Below are 19,640 nucleotides of genomic sequence, written 5' to 3'. Positions count from 1 at the left end.
ATATTTTTTAAACATTGTTGGTAGCCCAGCATCTTACCCCTCCTCAAACCAACTTCCCTTTACTGTAACAAGTGTGATATGATATGCTAATAAGTGAGGTTTAGAGGTGTTGGTTTTTCAGACAGAGCCAAGATAGTTATTTATCATAACGTCCAGTCTTTATGCTTTATGCAATGCTAAGTTAAGCTAACATCTTCTGGCTCCAACTTCATATTTAATGAAATAAAAAATTGGCATCAGTTTCTCATTTAACTTTCAGCAAACCAAATACACAGTAGACATGTGGTGTTCTTTATGTTAAACCATTTCTTTAGATGAGAAACTAGAATCCTCAAAGCCATGTTAAAACCTTTGCCTGACTGACAGCCTGGTTAACTGCTTGGCTAGGAGGTTAGTTATTTGTCTGAACAAATGCAGTTAAGACTCACAAAAACAATTTCATGCTGATGGAGTACTGTCTGTCTGATCTTAATGTGTGGATACATCATTATTTGACTAGGATGGTGGCTGACTGTTTTTTGAGAGGCTGGCTAAGCAACTGGAGGAGTTCATTGGACTCCTGTGCCAATGGTCGCCTCTGCAACAAGCCTCTGTGAATTTTGACAGCACTGCAGTGTTTGCCTTTTTCGCTCAAGAAGACTTGGCCCAAACCAGCTTTATACTGTATGATATACAATACATTCATGTCCATTCCAGAGTCATTACTTATCTCAAGTGACAGAATAACAAGCTTAGGTTATACTGACCATTATTTGCATTTTTCAGTCTTTTTTTTTTTCAGTGCCATGATGTCTCTAAATGCTTTTTCAGAAGATGTTCTACCATGTCACAAACCAAGTCTTGATAAAATGTTCACAATTTGTTGTGTTTTGTTGTGTAAAATATGTGTAGATAAAAATTTAATGGATATTAGCATAAAATAACAGTAACATATTCCATAGATCTCTGAAACACCCGTAGGTTTTTACAGACAAATTTCATTTAAAAGTTTGATCCACAGCTGAATTTTGAATGTTGCTGAAATGTTAACGGCCAGATTCCTCAGGTTATCTGGAAGCTATAGGGAAAAGTAAAACAGCGTGGTCATTCAATCAGATGTCTGAAACCATATGTCTGCAAAAATGAAAAACAAGTATAATATAAGATCATATAAACTGAGGAACAGAGTCAATCCTTTAACTTGAGACTTAGAATTTTTGGAAACATTACTCCTGAGCAGAATATAGCTTATACATTTTTTTTTATCACACAAACTCTTTAATACAAATGGCAAAACAAAACTAAACAAAACAAAATTATCTCCAAGTATTTTAATAGTGATTCAGCCATGCACATTCCTGGCCAGCCAGGGTCCATTTGTATAAATCTATCAACAAAAGCTGTGAAATACAGTATAAAATAATCTACTCTTTATTGTCTGTTTGAGTTTATGGGTGGTAACATGTAAATGAATAAATGTAAATGAAAAAGGCAACAGTAGCAAGCATTTCATAGTATAGTGCTCAGAATTATTTACAACAATATTATGTACAAAAAATATAATGTCTGTATTATACTGCCTACATTGTTGCTATACTATATATTACCACTGGAAAAGTCATAAAGGGAGGTCTAAATAAGACTTAATAGGAATTAAATTCATAAAATAAAAGTATTGTTATGTGCTTCATGTATTTTGTACTTAAAAGCATGACATAATTCTGTCTTTTATGTATGAGGACATTAAATAAACCCTCTGTCAAGGCACATGTGAGACAACTCAGGGGAGTGTGCAGACCAGAAATCTACTGACCTCTCACTAAACAGCTCCCCTCGATCAGTGAGTGTCCAATCTTACTTTAACAACTGAGGCTGCAGTAAAAGCAGTACTCTTACTTTTACTTTTTCAAAATACTTTTTCAAAAATTTAGGGGCTCTGCAGTATAGAGACTGGAGTGAAGTCATGCTATAACTTTAGTATCAGAGGCTGAAAAGCTGAACTATTTACTATAGACATAAATGTAATTACAGGCTGTAAGACAATAATGAGTGGGTTTACTGGATGTGAAGTGGCCATGTTAAACAGTACTCTGTCCTTTGAGCATGGCTTTTCAGATGACTGCAAACACTCTGAAGGCTTTACCTCCTGTTGGGTTCAGTAGACTGGAGGAGGAATAGGGAAGGAAGAGAGAAAGAGAGATGAGATGGGATATACTGTATGTAGGGGTCGAAGTACCAACAGTACTCTATGATATACATTTCTGAATATTGACTAAAACACTACATTGCTAAAACTTAATCACTCATTGACCAAGGCAATTACAGATAGGGATGTGAACTCAAGTCAATACCAAATAAAAATGACATACATTTTTGTTATCACTTAACAATTATATCTTCAAATGATTAGTTTAGCCATGTAATTATTCTCTTTATAATTGCAAATCCACTGAGTTGGCAGCTTATCACTGTAGGTACACCAATCCAAAACTAATGCAGTTTAATAAAACAGTCCTGCCAAAGATCCTCCTTAGTGAAAGTGATAATGTTCCGATTTTGCTGATTGAGTAAACAGTGATCATTTTGGAAGATGTAGCTTGTCATGTTGTTGAACTGTACTGTATTGTACTGACAGGTGTTTGTATTATTTTGTGCATTCTATTTACATCAGTGAGGGGAGGCTAAAAAACAGAAAGACTTCTATGTATAATGTAATACAGTTCGTCAGTAGCACAAACTATGGCCTCCAAAATGATCATGCTGTAGCCTACAGTTGAATCAACAGTTCTAAAAACCTGTCATCAAAAATGAACATTATGGCCTTAATGAAGGGAGGGTTTACAGCAAGACTGGCTGCAGACACTTTCAACCGTACCTGTCCGAGGTGATGCCATTCTGGTAGCTGCCACTGTATTGCCTCCGTTTGTCCACTGGCATCACATCAAGGTATCCTCCTGACTCATTCTGGATCACTCCAGCATGAATGGCAGCTCGGCAGATACTGGATTTCTAAATGGAACAGACCAATATGTGTTACATGGTGGTGTTACAGCAAATCATTCTTACAGGAAAAACTAAGAAGAATCTGCATAGTGCTCTAGAGAATGAATGCAGGGTCTGGTGGTAACCACTGCTCACATTGATTGTTATCATAAAGTCATTAAAATCCAAATGAGCCCTCTGCTTGTGGTGACATAATAAATAGGAACAGGCTGCTTTTTGACAGTAGGCTGTTATACCGTATGTGTTTAAGTTTAATAATGCAATTATTGGCTGAATCCCAAAACACAGCTTTACTCCTTAGTGGAAGCAGTAACGAGGACCTTTTCACAGCAGACATTTTTAAATGTTGTAGCTGAGAAGGCATAAGTGTAGGTTATAATCTTAATAATGCCTGCATACCATGTTTTATGATCCTGGTAATATGCATGCTGGCTCACTGATACGAGACAGAGCCACAAATAATGTTATTAGGTACACCTGTGCTTTTCCTGCAATGACAAGTCATAATGTCTGATCCAAAAAAGACAACATAAAGCATTTTCACAGGAGACATTTAAACATGTTCTAAGAAAAACAACATTTAATGTACAATGACTAATAAGAGTACTTAATGCTGAATTTCCTTTAGGTTTTACAGTTCAAATTCTCCAGTGATGTGTATGTTGATTTGGCACGCAGCACTGGCAGTATGGCTTACATGAGCATGTAAATGAAATCAAGCTATTGTTGTTGCTAATTACACTTGTAATGGTCAATCTGTGAAAATTATGCAAGAACTCACATCCGAGTAATACTTGGTCCCAATAACTCGGAATCGACTGTCATGCAAACAGTTCCTGGGACAATACAACCTGAAGAAAAACATCAGATCTCAGTTTAGGTCATAATATATTTTCAGTGTATGGGCATGATATTAATAAAATGACCAGTTTTCAGAGCAGCTGTGTTGGATTTAAGGACATCATAAATGGCTTCCTTCCTGTTTTGCAAAAATGTCATTAAGGAGTTCATCACATTGGTTAAGTTAAATCTAGATGTTGAGACTGACTGATTGAGGATAAAGGTATTTTAAAAAATGCAAAGCAGATAGATATAACTTCATATAGACATATAACAAATATAAACATCTGAAAATGTTCAATTATTTTCAATAACAATGTTGAAAGTTATCAAGGTAGCTAACTGTATCCTAGCTTTCTGTTATAAGCTAGTGCTATTACTTTGCTAATTGAATTTGGAAAAACACATGGGCCAAATAATTAACCTCAAATGACTGTGACTAATCAGCTCAGCAATGGTTCAGTTCAGACAGTGAGATGCTTTCAGTTGACATAAAAAGTCCAGTTGTTCGATGTGATAAACTTTAAAGCCAAATATTACCTGGGACAGTGTCGTACAGGTTTCTTGAAAGGGCAGAAAAGTGCCACAGTGGTATCACATCTTACTGCCTTGACTAGGAGAAAAAAAAGCACAGCAAAATTGCCTTACAGTGCTTCTGTATGTTGACAACATGATAGTGAAAAGTATGCTCTTTACCAGGCACTGACTCTACTTTGAAGGAATTTGCACTTTGGTTTTTCCTGTGAAAGTAAAAAAAAAAAATGCATAAAATTATGCCCTGTGTTGACAAGCTATGCATATTGGAAGTACATAAACAGTAAATCTACATTCACTAAACATTTTAAAATTAAATATAAGAGACTAATTCATACCCAAGTGATTGAATACCGTTCTTGAATGATTTGGTGAATTGTTGTTTTCTGCCCAGTCTGGTCACATCCAGCCACCCTCCATCATTATCAATAACACCAGAGTGTAACCCAGCTCCACACACACTCGATTGCTGCATTACAAGACACACGAAGAGGTTAATATAGCCTAAAAGAAACATGAATTTTCAATTAATTCATATGTGAATTTAGGTACCTGTAATCTGTGAGTAACAATGCTATTTAGAGTAGCTTATTTACTAGTCTCCGTTGTTATTACATGGTCTACCATTCAATACAGAAAATACATTACTGTTGTCAGTGATCATTTACCATGTCATAATATCCAGTTCCAACTACTTTTCCAGGTCTGTCAAGGCAGCCAGGTGGACATTCATATCTATGGATAGGAAGTAAACATCTTGACTTGGCTTCAACACACAACTTTGCGTCTAATAAAAACACATACAATTGTACAATTATATCTTTATTCATGTAAAACTTTATCTGGAAAGGACAAATTATTTAATCTTTGCACCTACTGTATAATCAGTCCCTTGCAGTGTCAGTCTGTTTATCACCATTTACCTGTTACAGGTTGTTCCCTTGCACTGATCTCTCAGCTTAGTCTCACAGTCGACCTGTTGGCCTAAAATAACAAATAGTAGTTTTTCACAGAATTGCTGTCATGTTGGTATTAAAGTATAATTGTTCCATTCATTGAAATGAAGCATTATGGCCACACTCCTTACACATTTGCTCTGTGCTGACAACCTGGTTTCTCTCTAGGTTGTCACTGGGTGAGCGGTCTGGTGATTGGGTCCTCGGGTCTGGCTCCCTGTCTTTCACTGGTTCAGGTTCAGGTTCAATGTAGTTGGTCTCCTCGATCTCAGGAGGTGGATGCCTGTCCACACCACCATCTGAAAATAAGGTTAAATAAAGGCTTTGGCATTGTGTAACCAAAACAAAACAAGCAGGGCAAACAATACTATTTCATTAAAACTACTAGTATCTCCGACAATTTTATTAAAGTCCAACCAAAACTCACGTTTGTAGCAGAGGTTGTCCCTGCAGCCTCCACCATAGCTGGCTGGACAGGCAGAGCATGGAGCTCCATATTTGTATGGAGCATGACCCCACCAGTTGCCTCTGAAAAGGCAGTTAGGACAGACCTTTTTTCAAATTTAAATAGGGCAATAAATTTGTGTTTCAAAATAAACTATGATTAAATATCTTTGCAGACAATCTGACTTTTTTAGATGTTTGAGCAAGAAGTGGAAGTGTATTATACTGAATAAATCCACCAGCAAAACCTATGGAAGCGTATCATTTTCAGAATCAGAATCTTCTTTATTGGTCAGGTATGTTGGACACACGAGGAATTTGAAACTGGTACATTGTCTGTTGTTTTTAAATGGAAAGTTAATTTCGGCTTTCCCTGTTTTTTTTTTAGGGGTTGCCACAGTGAATTGTCACACTGACTACTCGCATGTTGACTTTTGGCACGTGTTTTACGCCGGATGTCCTTCCTGACCCAACCCTGATTCGAACCCGTGGCACAGCGGCAAGAGCGCTGCTCCTTAACCACTAGCCTATCAGGGACGGCTATCTGTTGTTCTTAAATAATATTTCATTATGCTTGTGATACTGCAATCACTGAGGACAGGTCTACACCAGTGTTACTAAGACATTGTGTATTTTTTGATCAAAATAACCCTGTGCACAAACCTCACAAAATACCTGATTAGTGTTGAATGTGTATTTTTGACAAACAATTTAACCATAGGTGTAGTGCTGCCGGAGCGCACCTGAACAACACTGCACCACTTTTCTTTTTTCTCCGAGAGGACAAAGAATAGGCCTACTGTCATAATCTGATTGGAATTCATAACGTTGCATTATTGTGAGTTCTTAAAGATCCAGTCATCAGTAAAGTGTATGTCCTCCAAAATGGAAGCTGTGGTAATAAAATTTAAGGGGTGATGACTGATTCACATCAACTCAAACAATGTGCACTTCAGAATTGGCACCCGCGAGGGCTTGTGTGTTTTGTCCAATCACTTAACGTGGTTCACAGCAACAGTCAAGTGACAGAAAAAAACTAAGATTATCCAGACCGACAAACTAGAGCGTAATCTCCAGGAGCAGCCATTGAGACAAACATCAGCTGCAATGATCAGCAGCAGAAACATACTTTACATTTACCTTTAGTGATCCTGGGATTTCAACTGTCTGTTTTACCTGTGTACCCATCAGTGATCAGCTGAAGGCCTACATGGTGCAGGCAGAGCACAGAATGGCCAAACAAGGATGGCACATGCTGACCAGTCACGAGCCTCGTGCATAACTGATGTGTTCACTGTTGCTGGCTGACAGGGAAACCAACATGAAGCAGGAGGAGCTCAGTGAACAATCAGTACATTTTGGAGTTGGTTTAACACTTGAGAGGAGCGCATCTATTTTCTTACAGATTTAGGAGGTGTTTGATGACTGGTCATGACAAATATTGGGGGCTAAGATTATCTATGGATATAACATTCACCCTCTGACAAAGGACATCTTATTCACAATCATTCTTCCACACCAGAGATTAAAATCAGTCTAGCATTTGACTGCATGGGCAGTTACAGTTGCCATTATAGGATAAGTGTTTACATGGCCCTCAAAGCAAGCCACAGTTAAACATGTGCATGCATGCACCACGTCATACTTTAGGTGTACTCTAGTATTTCATCAAATAGCACTACATCTCTGGGTTTAATGATTGAAAAGATTACACCACTAATTTAGCATTGCACTCCTATAACAGTCAGACTCACAACTGACAGTTGTGTAAAAATGATCTAAACTGATGCTACAGATTACTGCCTTAATTATTCCATGTATTTGTCTGTCTGAAAACCTGTGCTGATCAGCTGGCCCCCATCTTCACACTTATCTTCAACAGATCACTTGAGCTGTGTGAAGTCTCCTCCTGTTTCAAATGCTCCACCATCAGTGGACTTAATGACTACAGACCCGTGACCCTGACATCTGTGGTCATGAAATCCTTTGAAAGACTGGTGTTGGACCCCCTGTAGTTTGCCAGAGGGCAAACAGGTCAGTGGATGATGCAGTCAACACTGAATTACTGAGCCAGCTCACTGTGCCTGCCCCCACCTGTTAGTGGATCCCTAGCTTCATGACAGACAGGAAGCAGCAGGTGAGGCTGGGGAAAACCACATCCAGCACTCAGACTATCACCACAGGCACCCCCAGGGATGGGTAGTCTACCTGCTGCTCTTCTCCCTCTACACCAATGACCACACCTCAAGGGACCCCTCTGTTAAATTCCTAAAGTTCACAGATGACACACACGGTGACAAGTCAGTCTACGGATGGGACGTTGAAAAGCAGGTCCTATGCAGCATTTGCACCAACCTGGAGCTGAACATGCTGGATGGCACTATAGGTCACTGTACGTCACACCAACCAGACAAGGACAATTTCTTCCCCCCAGCCATCACTCTGATGAACAGTTAATCCATTTTTATATGTATGTATAACAAACAAACACCACAATGCAGTAACTTATAGATGTACATAAAATCGCTCATTGTTATTGTTGTAACATTGTTGTATATATGTGCATATTTAGAACTAGATGGTTGTTTGTATTCTTGTTTTTACTTTTTATTTTGTTTTTTTCAGTTTTATTCGGTGCACATAGAGGGCCACTGAGCTGGAGTCTGATTCCTTGTATTTTAATATAATTGGCAATAAAGTTTATGATTGATTGATTGATTGTCAAAACCTACATTATCCACAATGCAACTCAGCTGTTAAGTTTAAAACTTGTAGTCTTTAGATCCAGCTGATGCTAATTTAAATGATATCACTCTGGAGCCACAGAAGGCTTTATACAACACAATATAAAACCTGTAAACAGAGTTTAATCTAATATCAGTGGGGTTACTCTTTAAGCACTAGTCATATCTTGCATCTTGTTTGTAGCTCTTGTTTTGTTGTGCCACTTCATAAAACAATGTCATTACTAAGTAAAAATGATACATCCTGAGCTAACTATATTCATGATTGTACAGTAGTTTTGACCTGCATTTATGTCATTTTGAGAAAACATACACAGACTAGGAAAAACAAGTAAACGCTTACGGTGGAGAGTAGTTGCAGACCAGATAGACAGCTTTAGCCCAGATCATTCCCCACACATTCATGTTGTAACACACATTGATGGCACAGCCAATACGATTAGTAGTAGCCCACACCAACTGGAAAAACAAACAAACATTCAAACCATTTAAAGTGTTTAATGGTCCCCTCACGTTTGATTGAATAGTGGTCATCAAATGTTAGTGCTGAATATTTACATGCACTATCTTTTTAGATGATTCTGGTATATGTGGATCTCACAGGAACTGAAATAATGCAAAAAAAAATACACATTTTGTAGATTTTGAGAGGAAAGGCAATGAAAATTTCCATTAAATAAACATTAACATTTCTAATGCTAGAATAAGGTAAAATAAATCCCTAATGTTTAATTTAAATCGAATGTCCTGAAAATGTACAGTGTTGTGCACACCCTCTCTGTCTTTCCTCCTAAAGTGAGTTTTCAACATGATCACAAATGAATTATAAAACAATTTAGTTTGACATTAGAAACTGGCCTGAATTTCTCACTAAGTACTGAGCTTTTCACTTTTTCCATGTAATATATGTTATCAGAGGCAGCAATTAATAAAGTCTCTCTCTCGCTTGCTCATAAAATATGCTCCCACTAAAATAAACCCACCAGACCCTGATATTTACATACAGTATGTCTGGGGGCGGCTGTGGTTCAGGAGATACAGTGGGTCATCTCCTAACCGGAGAATTAGCGGTTTGATTCCCAGCTTGTCCATTCAACACGTCAAAGTTTCCTTGAGAAAGTCACTGAAACCCCAGTTGCTGTGAATGTGTCTGAATGTGTGAGCGGTTAGTAGTGTGAAAGTGCTTTGAGTGTGCTGTAAAGCGTAGAGAAGCACTATACAAGTACAAGACCATTTACCATAATATCAAAGATGAATGTCTTGTTATTTAAATTTTTCTTAAAGATCCCAAAGCATTGAATAACTGTCACAACATGTATATATAAAAGCCCTTTTACCTGAGTGTAGTGCGTGCAAACAGGCCCTGAGCATCTGAATGGGCAGTGTGGGTTACACTCCTGGGAATATGGATAACTATAATACCTCACCTCATCATACCAGGCCTGGACGTGATAGGTAGGGGGGCGATCCCTATAGTGACAGAAAAGGTATTATACTGTATCTTTTATTTATGCCACCAAAAATGTTGCAACAATAAATATATGTAAAACAGGTCATACCATGTAGATGCAGTCATAAAATGTGTTGCTATTTTATAAAGAGCTAAACTTTCTTTATGAAATTTCCCCAATTAAAGTAATTCAACTTAAGCTCTTTCAGTAAAATACTAAATTAAGCAATTTCAAGATACAATTAATATTTTTACTTCACAGACTCCATAGAAAGATAGATGTGACAGGTCCCCAGAAGTGAAGCCACCACGAGTTGATTGCCCCCCCGGTGGCTGGTTGCAATATAGGTCATAGTTCAATAGTGGCCGCTTCCTGCCACTATTCCGAATTTAAGCCAAAATATTTCTAATACAGGGTCAGCCATTTTGTTTTTGTGATGCATTTTGCAATGAGATTCTTCACAGTAGTGACCAGAGGTGAAAGCATGTTATCAAGCAACCAATCACATAGTATATTTTTATGTACAGACTATGTATTGGACAAATATTTGACATTAGGTACTTGTGTCCTGGGGATTTTGGGTTTGAGTGTGTGCACCTACACTCACAGAGGAGTAGGTTCTGTCTTTCCAGGCTTGACGTAGGATGTCCTGGGGGGAATAACCTCCAAACCCAATTGTGTGTACATCTGACATCACCTGGATCGTGCTGTAAACTGTTTCATTATGTGGAGTGTTGATCTCTGCTTTGGAAAGGATGCATTTCTCATCTGGAAACTGTATTACTTTTTGCAGGATGCTGGAGTTGGTCACCTGTTTTCAAAGATGAGGAAGACAGACCCATCAAAGTTTAATGAATCGTCAGTTTTTGCAGCAGCTTTTCATTTCATATGGCAGAAGATTTAAATGTGGCAGCATGATAAAAGTTGAGCAAGTAAATATGCATTTTGTAAGAGCTCTGCTGATATATTTTATCCTTTTACATAAGTTTGTCACTGAATTGTAGACACATCTGTGCTCTTCCTGACATTAGAACTGTGGAAGCAAATGGATTCACAGAAGATATACAGTGAGCTGCAGAGTGACACGAGTGCCAACTGACTCCTATGTAAACAGTATTAAGCAGGTGGTCATAATGTTATGCCTGATCGGTGTATGTGTTTGCTGAAAACAGCTGCCTGGTGTTGCTGGAAATAACATCATTGATAGAAGTGAATCAAAAGAGTAAAGCTGTAGCTTGGTAAACCAAAATCACAAGCTAAAATATTGAAAAGCGCATCTTTAAATGTACCCAAACTGTTATTAGTACTTTACATTTAAACAAAGAATAGAATATTATCATTCTGAACTGTGAGGTTTGGAAAAATGGTCTCAGATTAAAAACAAATAATAAAAATGAAAAAATAAAAAAATTGGTTAAAATGACATTTAATGGAAACACTTCCCCTCACTTCTGTAATATCCATACTTACACACCTGCCCCAGTGTGCTCCAAGGTTTTGGCCTATTTGTGTCAACATGTGGTGTGGTCCATGTTCCCATTGGCAGGCATGTGCCCAGTGCTCTGCGCTCCTCTCCAACTCATAATCCCATACCTGAGGAGCACACACAGAGGTTAAAAAGTTACTTGACTCTGAAAAAAAAAAGATCTTAAAAGATCAACTCAGAGGGTCAGCTATCACCTCAAGAATTAAGTTTAGTAATCTTAGCTTTTTCTTGGGCTCTAGGTTAAACTCAGTAATTGGGTTTTGCCCAAGTCAAGAGATGTCTGACTGTGACAGATGTTTGCTGACCTGAAACTTCACCCTGGCTCACCCTCCTGATTTAAATGAGTAAAGTTTCCATTCACCAGAGTTGTCGATTTAGTTGCTAGTCATTACATTTTTCAGATTTCTCATTTTCTTCCAGAAAATTAAACTACCTACCGTTGAAACTAATCTCCAAGTAACCATACATACTTGAGGTAAAATGAACATGCCCTTTGCTTGAAAGTACTGTATGTGTATGCATGCCTCTCGAATATTTAACACAGCATGGTCAAAACTAGGCCTGTCAAGCATGCATTCACTCTCTTACTCTAAGACACACACATAAGAGAGAAGGGAAACAGAAAGGTAACACCACCACCACATCAATTTGCAGCTTTGTGCTACTATTTAATGTGGTTCTGTCATAGCTTGTTTCCAGTAAGCAAGGGGGGGGCTACCATAACAGAAAGCCTCTGTCTTGATGCCATCTTTACTGTAAAACTTGACAAAATCTAGCTAAATTAAAGCCAAAACACCTGCAAACTATTTACACAACTCTTGTTTTGAGCAAAGCAAGAAAAACTAACCATTCAAATTCAAATGTTTCAACAAAGTTAATTTAGTTGTGACTTTGAGGTGGGAGAAGAATAGGTGTAGTGTGTTCTACCACTGATAAACTGTTTAGCTGCATTACAGCTATCACACATCAAAACTGCTCTAATTGTCCAGCATAATGTGTTCCATATGTTTGGTAAGGTGCACACACTACACACCGTTGTCCATTAACTGTGGTGCTATTTACTGTTCAGGCCTGAATGGAGAAATGATATTTTGACCCTTTAGTCTGGCCACAGTCCAGCTGTGACCGAGGTGATTTTCTACTTTAAACTGTTGTGATACTGTATTTTTTTGCTGGCACTGCATTGTATCATAGATGTTAAGTAGAATTCTTTTCATTCCACATTTGATTAGTCTGTGTGTTTTTTGCGCTAAGCTAAAAGATTGCATGATTCTCAAAGGGGTTGAGCCAATTCTGTTACCATTAGGCTGCAGAAAATGGAAAGTCCTCACAATGCTAGTTGTATTTTCAAAAACAACAAAAAAGCATGCTCGAATTTTTCTGTTACATGGTGGTTTACAGTAGATGAAATGAACAGAAATTTGAGGAATTATTCATAGGACATACAATAAGATTAATGTGGCCTTTACTGGGTGTTCAGTCCAAACACAGGACTATGTTGAAATAATGCAAGAGGCTATATTGATAGGAGCATATTACTACAGGTACAGGCGTCACCATTAAAAGCCCAACATATCAAATAGCCAGAACATTTGAATTTTTTGGAACTGAGATGTTTATTAAACCTTTTAACAAAATCCAAAATATAATTCGTGATTCGAAATTCAAGATTCATGATTTTTATTTGCCATATATGCATAGACAGACAGTCCAGGCATATAGGAATAGATGTGCCATATTATTTAGATTATTTCTATTTCTTTCATATTACATTTGATACATGGGGCATTTTTGGCGATTTTTTTTCCCCTCAGAAAACTCACGTATCAAATATGATACAAATAGTTTTATAGGATTAAGTACAATGAATTATGATCTAGGATGGCAGGTTTGAGTAGCAGATGAAAGAATTTGAGGAGGCTTTCAAAAAGCTATCATATATACTATACTATGACAACAGTTTTTTCATCCTTCATCTCATTTGCCCTATTTCACAGCAGAATCAGGGAGTAAACTATTTTCCTCTACACCACTACACACACCTCACCCCTTCTCATCTCTCCTCCCGGGTCTAATGCAATACACTTCTGTTACTGTAACACTGAAATGATCTGTTAATTTACGTATACTCTACTCACAGGATACTGCTCTGTTATTCATTTTCACACTCTGCTTTTCATATGCAGATACTGTATATTTATCTTTGCACTATTCACATCCATTGAACTGTCAACTCTTGTAACTTATCTTCTTATTCTGCACTGTTTCATTCCATTTCATCCCACTGCACTAGTGATGCAAGGACAATAATCTCAGCCTCAACACGGACAAGACGAAGGAGATGATAGTGGACATGAGGAAGGAGAGGAAAACTCATCGGCCACTGTTCATCCGGGGGCTCAAAGTGGAGATTGAGAGCATCTTGACCAGCTGCATCACTATCTGGTATGACAGCACTACTACTATGGACCGCAAGCGCCTGCAGAGAGTGGTAAAGACTGTGGAGATCACCAGGACTCCACTGCCCTCTCTGCAGAGCATTTACCACTGCAGGGTGTGTAGGAAAGCTGCCTCCACCCTCAAAGACCCCACCCACCCCCAGCACGGACTGTTCGCCTCCCTACCCTCTGACCGGAGGTTCAGAAGTGGGAAATGCAGGACCTCTAGACTGAAAAAGTCTTTCTTTCCCTCTGCCATCAGACTCCTAAACAGCTGAGGAGTTTATTACCAGGAAATACGTCATGTACTGACAACCTGTATTGTTTACATTCTCAGTTTGCACATGCATAATTGCACATTGACTTGACTGCTGCACATGCTGCTCCCATTCAGCATACATTCTCTTACTATATTCTTATATATTTTTATTATATTGCTGCATTTGCTGCTTAAAGTGCTTTAGATTTTGTGTTATCTACTTTATATTTCACTTATATTATGTGGCATTCATATGGACGGCAAAGTAAGAATTTCATTGTGCAGGGAAACACGTTTCCTAACTGTGCATATGACAAATAAACACTTTGACCTTGACCTAGTGTTTTATAAGCTTAATGTACTTTATCCACTACTTGTAATGTAAATTCATAAAGTCTGTTGTATATTGTACATTACCTTACATATAATACTGAAAATATCAATTGTACCTGTCGATTGTTTAATTAGTTCTGACTGTACATACTGTACACTCTGCACTGCTGTTATTACACTTCTGGTTAGATACTAAACTGTATTTCATTGCCTTGTACTTGTACATGTGTAATGACAATGAAGTTGAATCTAATTTAATCTAAACAGTGTGTTGCATTTGGGGATTTTTTAGGGGGCTCACATGTAAAACAGCTGTAATGCCATATTTGGTAGAGAATTTGATGTGAGGAGGGCTTTTGTGCCCACAAACATTGTTGAGGATAGTGATGTGCACTGCTTTATCTGGTGGCTCAAGTGCAGTGTTAATTAAAGAAGCATTTTATTACAATGCCAGTGAAGTTAGAGATGCAATAATCTTAGTACATACGTTAGTGTGACTAATGTTGCCTAAATCGGCATTTGTTTCGCGTTCTAGGCTTCAAACAAAGTGTTTGTTGGATTGTCAAATTTATCCAGCCCACTCCTGCTGCGCTTTTCTGACCTTAAAATTAGCAGTGGCTTTAACGTCTTTAACTTTCTTCAGCTGTAATTCCATAAACACGTCTTCTTTAGCCTACGGAGAAAATAAAATTATACAGAAATGGACCTTCTCTCTCAAGCTCTCTTTTTTCATTCTTCCCAAAACTACACGCAGCACGTTTTATGCATAGAATCCAGTGCAAAACACTGAATGCTGCAAGCTAAAACTTTGAGTGTCAGAATGTACACACAGAAATGTCTTGCCCCTCTCTGATGATAGTTTTCACCCCTGCCTTCAAATAAAGCTGTTTAGAACAGGTAAAAAAAAAAAAAAACTTTTTGGATGGATAACACTTTGTACCTTTGTACAGACTAGTTTGTTTAAAGCATATGAAACTTTTAATTCTAAGGCAATACTGCCCAGCCCATGTGTCACCAGTTCCAAGGGTTCTAATGAAATTTGAGTTCAGCACAAAGCTTTCGCAGCAAAAAATCTCAAGCTCATTATTCTCTCATGTTCTTGTTATTCTTCACCCCCAGTTATTCAGCAGAAGGGAAGATAAACTGCCCACCAGCCTTTGGAGAAAGGTCACCATAACAGCTACCAATCTCCTTTTGCATTCCAGAAAGCATTAAGTTCCGAATGTTCAGCCATCTACCAGGACCACCTTTGCTACAGAGTTAAGTACATGATGTGCATTCTAACAGCAGCAGATTTAGATGGAGTGCTCAAGGTAGCTACAGTAGCAAGAAAAAGCAATGGTACTGTTTGCAGTTTTGTGGTTTTCTGCATAAATTGGTCATGAAATGTGAAAAGTCACAGATATCAACAAACACAATATTTCTAAGCTGATAAAACACAAACAGTCATTATCTTTCATGCCTTTAATGAACACACCCATTAAACATAAAAAGTGGTGGTGGACAAAATACTGTATAAGGTCTGAGCATGAAAACATTATGACATAGTAGTTATTACTGTGACAGACACAGACTAATATGTAGATAGCCACTGCCAACCAAACGCCTCAGCTTGGACCATTACTTTTTTCAACATCACTTTGTATGTTTTATTGTTTCAATAAAGACATGAAAAATCATGGCTGTGTTTTATCAGCTTCGAAATATTGTGTTTGTTGATGTTTGTGACTGGTGAAGATCAGATCACATTTCATGACCAATTTATCAGAAAACCAGGAAATTGCAAACAGTGCCATTACTTTTTTTGTGACTCTATATCAAGGAATAAAACAAATAACCATCCTTTATTTCAGTCATTCAGAGTATGCAAAATGCTTTACTTGAATGCTTATAATTCAACCATCATTACAGAGGGAGATTGTGATTAAGAAAACTTTAGTGGTCTCTGTTACTCGGGAAGATCTATTGGGCAAGGAGTGACAAACTTAAGATTAATGGATACAAACGTTCTGTGCATGCATTTGCTTTTGATTGAAATTAAATAGTCAAGGCTACAGTGGAGTGCAACCCCTCTGACTTCCAGATCCTGCAATCTGAAAACCAAATGCTTGGCTTTCGTCTGGCTCCTGCCTTACCACGTTATCATCAGTAATAGTATCCCTCACTGAAGAAGCACTGGATTAGTGTACATAACATACATTTACACTACTGTGCCCTGCACTTCAAACAACAGGGCTTGACATTTTTGAAATAGATTCACCACTATGGCACCCAAAATGAAATGCATAGAGGATCAAACAAAAGACAACATTGGCCTTGGCCAGGGTTTGAGTGAGTTGGATGGGGAGTGATGAGGCGAAGTGGGAGAGTGAAAGTGGAGGAGGGTGAAAACAAGCCTGAAGGAAAGCTTGTGAGGCTGAGGATAAAAAAAAAAGTAAGGCAGGGAGAAAAAGCAGGAGGAGAAATAGAGAGTGACAGAGTAAGGAGATTTAGGGAGGGGAACAGGACGGTTGAGGTAGAGGGCAGGACAACACTGGGGGGTGAAATCTGGATCTGGGCCAGGGTCAGTGAGGGTGGGCAAACAGAAGGCAGAGGCTAACCAGATGGTGTCTTTGGCTTGCAAACCTTGTTCTCTTGGTCTTTTCTTCCCTCCTCCGCTGTCTTGAATTGAAAAAGCTTCACTGGCAGAATCAGGAAAGTGCTTTCCTCTAAGAAAGACTGGTGGCTTTACTATCAAACCACTATGATTTGGTCATGCTCATTAGATGTGTACCTTGTATTGAATCTACACTACCAGCCAAATGTTTGTATACACCTTCACATTCAATTCAGTTCAGAAAGTGCGTTTAAACTTTTGAATGGCAATGTATTCTATTGATATACATACAGGAAGCATGTAGTCACAAGGACACTTATGATCCTGAATGTTTATCCATCATTCATTATTCATCCAAGCCCAGTCCTGCTGTTAATGTGTGTTTTTGGACAACATGTAGACACTTGATGACAATTAATATTCAAAATTCATACAATATGCTTATCTTATTTATATAGCTAATGTCGACTTTGTCACTTGGGGAAAATCCTTTCTCTGACTATTCCTTTGGATTCACGTAGACTCAACAAAAACCATGTAAAAGGTTGAGTGCTACGTATATGGTATGGTGCTAAAAGGCTGGTGTTACATGTCCCAGGCAAAAAGTCGGGATCTTCACCATTTGAAGCTGCTCATAGAAGACATGGGAAATAAAAATCTAGCATAACGTCACCTGTTCCCTCAGCACTTACATACCATGTACTCCATGTTGGAGGCAGGAGGGTAGACCTGCCCACGCAGCTTGTTGTGCAGGTCCAGGATAAGGTGCATGTCTCCCTCACTGATGGCCCTCTTCCCTCTCGACCTGGCCCTCCACCACTCTTCATCCTTGTACTTGTCCAACATGGACTCAAGTCGCGTGGAGTTGGTGAGGACCATGGTCAGAACAGTCAGGGTCAAGTACAAGAACAAGCTTGCTGCTGTAACGCAGCCCAGGAACGGAACAGAGCTTTTCATAATGGGGAATGCAGATGAATGAAGCCTTTTGTTGTCTGCCAAACAGAAAGAGTGCATGTTGAGGTAAAATAGCCTGACTTTGAATTTTTTCTTAATTACTACAAACTGTTTACTTCCTACAGATGAGAACAAAACTTGGCTCTTTATTCATTAAAAACAAACATTAGCAATAATCTTATTCCTTTTTAGCAAGCTTGCCTACACTACAGCGTCTTTAAAAAACCAAAGAAGAGAACCTTAACCAGTCTCCTGTCTCTATAATACTGCAGTTATAGGGGATTTCACTACAAACAGTCTAAGGCACTTCAGGGATATGTGTGCATCTGCACTGCATCAGAACATGACCAGTGCAAACTGAGTTTGCCAACTTTGTTGCCAAGCGATGTAGTGCGCATGCGTGAGTCACTGTATTCCATGCGCTAACATACACTGCAGAGAGAGTTTTTAATTTGTAGACTTATGTAAAGGCATGTCCTAAATATTTTCTTTTAATGGTCCCATCAGAACTAAAATACTCCAGTGGCATTTCTTAGACTAAAACAATGGGAAAGGTCTAATAAAATATAAAAGCACTGTGAAAACCTTAATGATAGGATATAACAGTCTACGTATTAAAGAAACGAAAAAATAGAATTAATCTGCTATAAATTCACTTGTGAGAACATACACGCACTCCTAATAATATCAGAGGCTATAGAATAAGCTCATTTTTATTTGACAAACATGAAGTATAAGTGCAAATTTACCTTTAAATTCCGCCACACTGATCCAAAAACTATGTCCCAGGTGCAATATTCCAAAACGCCTTTAGATTATTGCAGAATGACAATATTTCAGTCCAGTAAGCCTTTAATTGCATCCATCACACATAACGAGTGCAGGCATTTGGCTCTTTTCCAGACTCCACACAACTCAAAATTGTCTGCAAGTACCTGTAGAATTCCTCAGGTCGCACAGTGCCCTGCTGGCTGCGTGGGACCGCTACTCATTTTGAGTTTATATGTCAAATTTGTTCTTAGCAATGTACAAAGCAGCGGACCACGCCTCCTCTAAACCTCTTGCCCCAACAACCGCATCCCCATCACACACACCCACCCACACCAGCGCAGCTGGCAGGATCTGTTGGAGCTGGGTTGATCTATTTGAGGAGGCATCATCGCACTATCGGTGACGTGAAGGTAAACGTGGATGTTATGAGAGCTGCCCATTCCTGTTTCGACGGCGATATAAGATTCCTATAACACCTAGTGATTATACAAAAGTATTTGGTGCAATCTCTTCTGGTATATGCATGTTGTTTAAATATCAGCCAAGGATCGATAAAGGGAAAATCTGTTTTTCCTCACTATCGTAAGAAAACAAATCCATCAGATCGCTGTTTCAAAAAGAGATTACCATGAAATCTGGGGTTTATTTTGTATTGGAATCAGTTTGTGGGTGATCTGAAGTGGGAAAAGGTTAGGCTTTTACCTAATCTTTAAGTTAAAAGAGGTTTCTTTTAAGCTTATTCACAGAGTTTATCCAATGAAAGTTTATTGTAAGAGATTTAGTGTTAAATCCGCTCGAACACAGGGGTGAGCGAGTCAAAAATATGACGGACCCAGGTGGCTGACTTCAGTG

General features: G+C 38.5%; 1 protein-coding gene across 1 annotated transcript; it reads right to left on the bottom strand.

Annotated features, from left to right (window-relative positions):
- Nucleotides 1–1,311: 1,311 nt before the first annotated feature.
- Nucleotides 1,312–19,319, bottom strand: LOC109967643 (cysteine-rich secretory protein LCCL domain-containing 1-like). The gene is made up of 15 exons (XM_020613371.1): nt 18,767–19,319; nt 17,760–18,055; nt 11,426–11,544; nt 9,838–9,970; nt 8,844–8,959; nt 5,740–5,840; nt 5,444–5,611; nt 5,280–5,340; nt 5,025–5,091; nt 4,695–4,825; nt 4,519–4,562; nt 4,363–4,435; nt 3,764–3,833; nt 2,855–2,988; nt 1,312–2,142 (listed from the first exon to the last, which is right to left on the bottom strand). Exons 2-15 carry the CDS (start codon nt 18,018–18,020, stop codon nt 2,091–2,093), a joined length of 1,530 nt encoding a protein of 509 aa, XP_020469027.1. The 5' UTR covers nt 18,021–18,055; nt 18,767–19,319; the 3' UTR covers nt 1,312–2,090.
- Nucleotides 19,320–19,640: the final 321 nt, after the last annotated feature.

This window comes from Monopterus albus, unplaced genomic scaffold, assembly GCF_001952655.1.
Source record: "Monopterus albus unplaced genomic scaffold, M_albus_1.0 scaffold133.1, whole genome shotgun sequence".
In the NCBI taxonomy this organism is placed as follows: domain Eukaryota; kingdom Metazoa; phylum Chordata; class Actinopteri; order Synbranchiformes; family Synbranchidae; genus Monopterus; species Monopterus albus.
This window is presented reverse-complemented; position numbering and strand designations above follow the sequence as displayed.

What these genes read in the sequence shown, in the direction of transcription:
- LOC109967643 (XM_020613371.1), bottom strand. Translation starts at nt 18,020, where the DNA reads ATGAAAAGCTCTGTTCCGTTCCTGGGCTGCGTTACAGCAGCAAGCTTG. An exon ending in TTTGCACGCACTACACTCAG is followed by an intron (nt 8,960 to 9,837) that starts GTAAAAGGGCTT and finishes TTGTTTTTCCAG; the next exon opens with TTGGTGTGGGCTACTACTAA. An exon ending in CCTGTACGACACTGTCCCAG is followed by an intron (nt 3,834 to 4,362) that starts GTAATATTTGGC and finishes GTTTTTCTTCAG; the next exon opens with GTTGTATTGTCCCAGGAACT.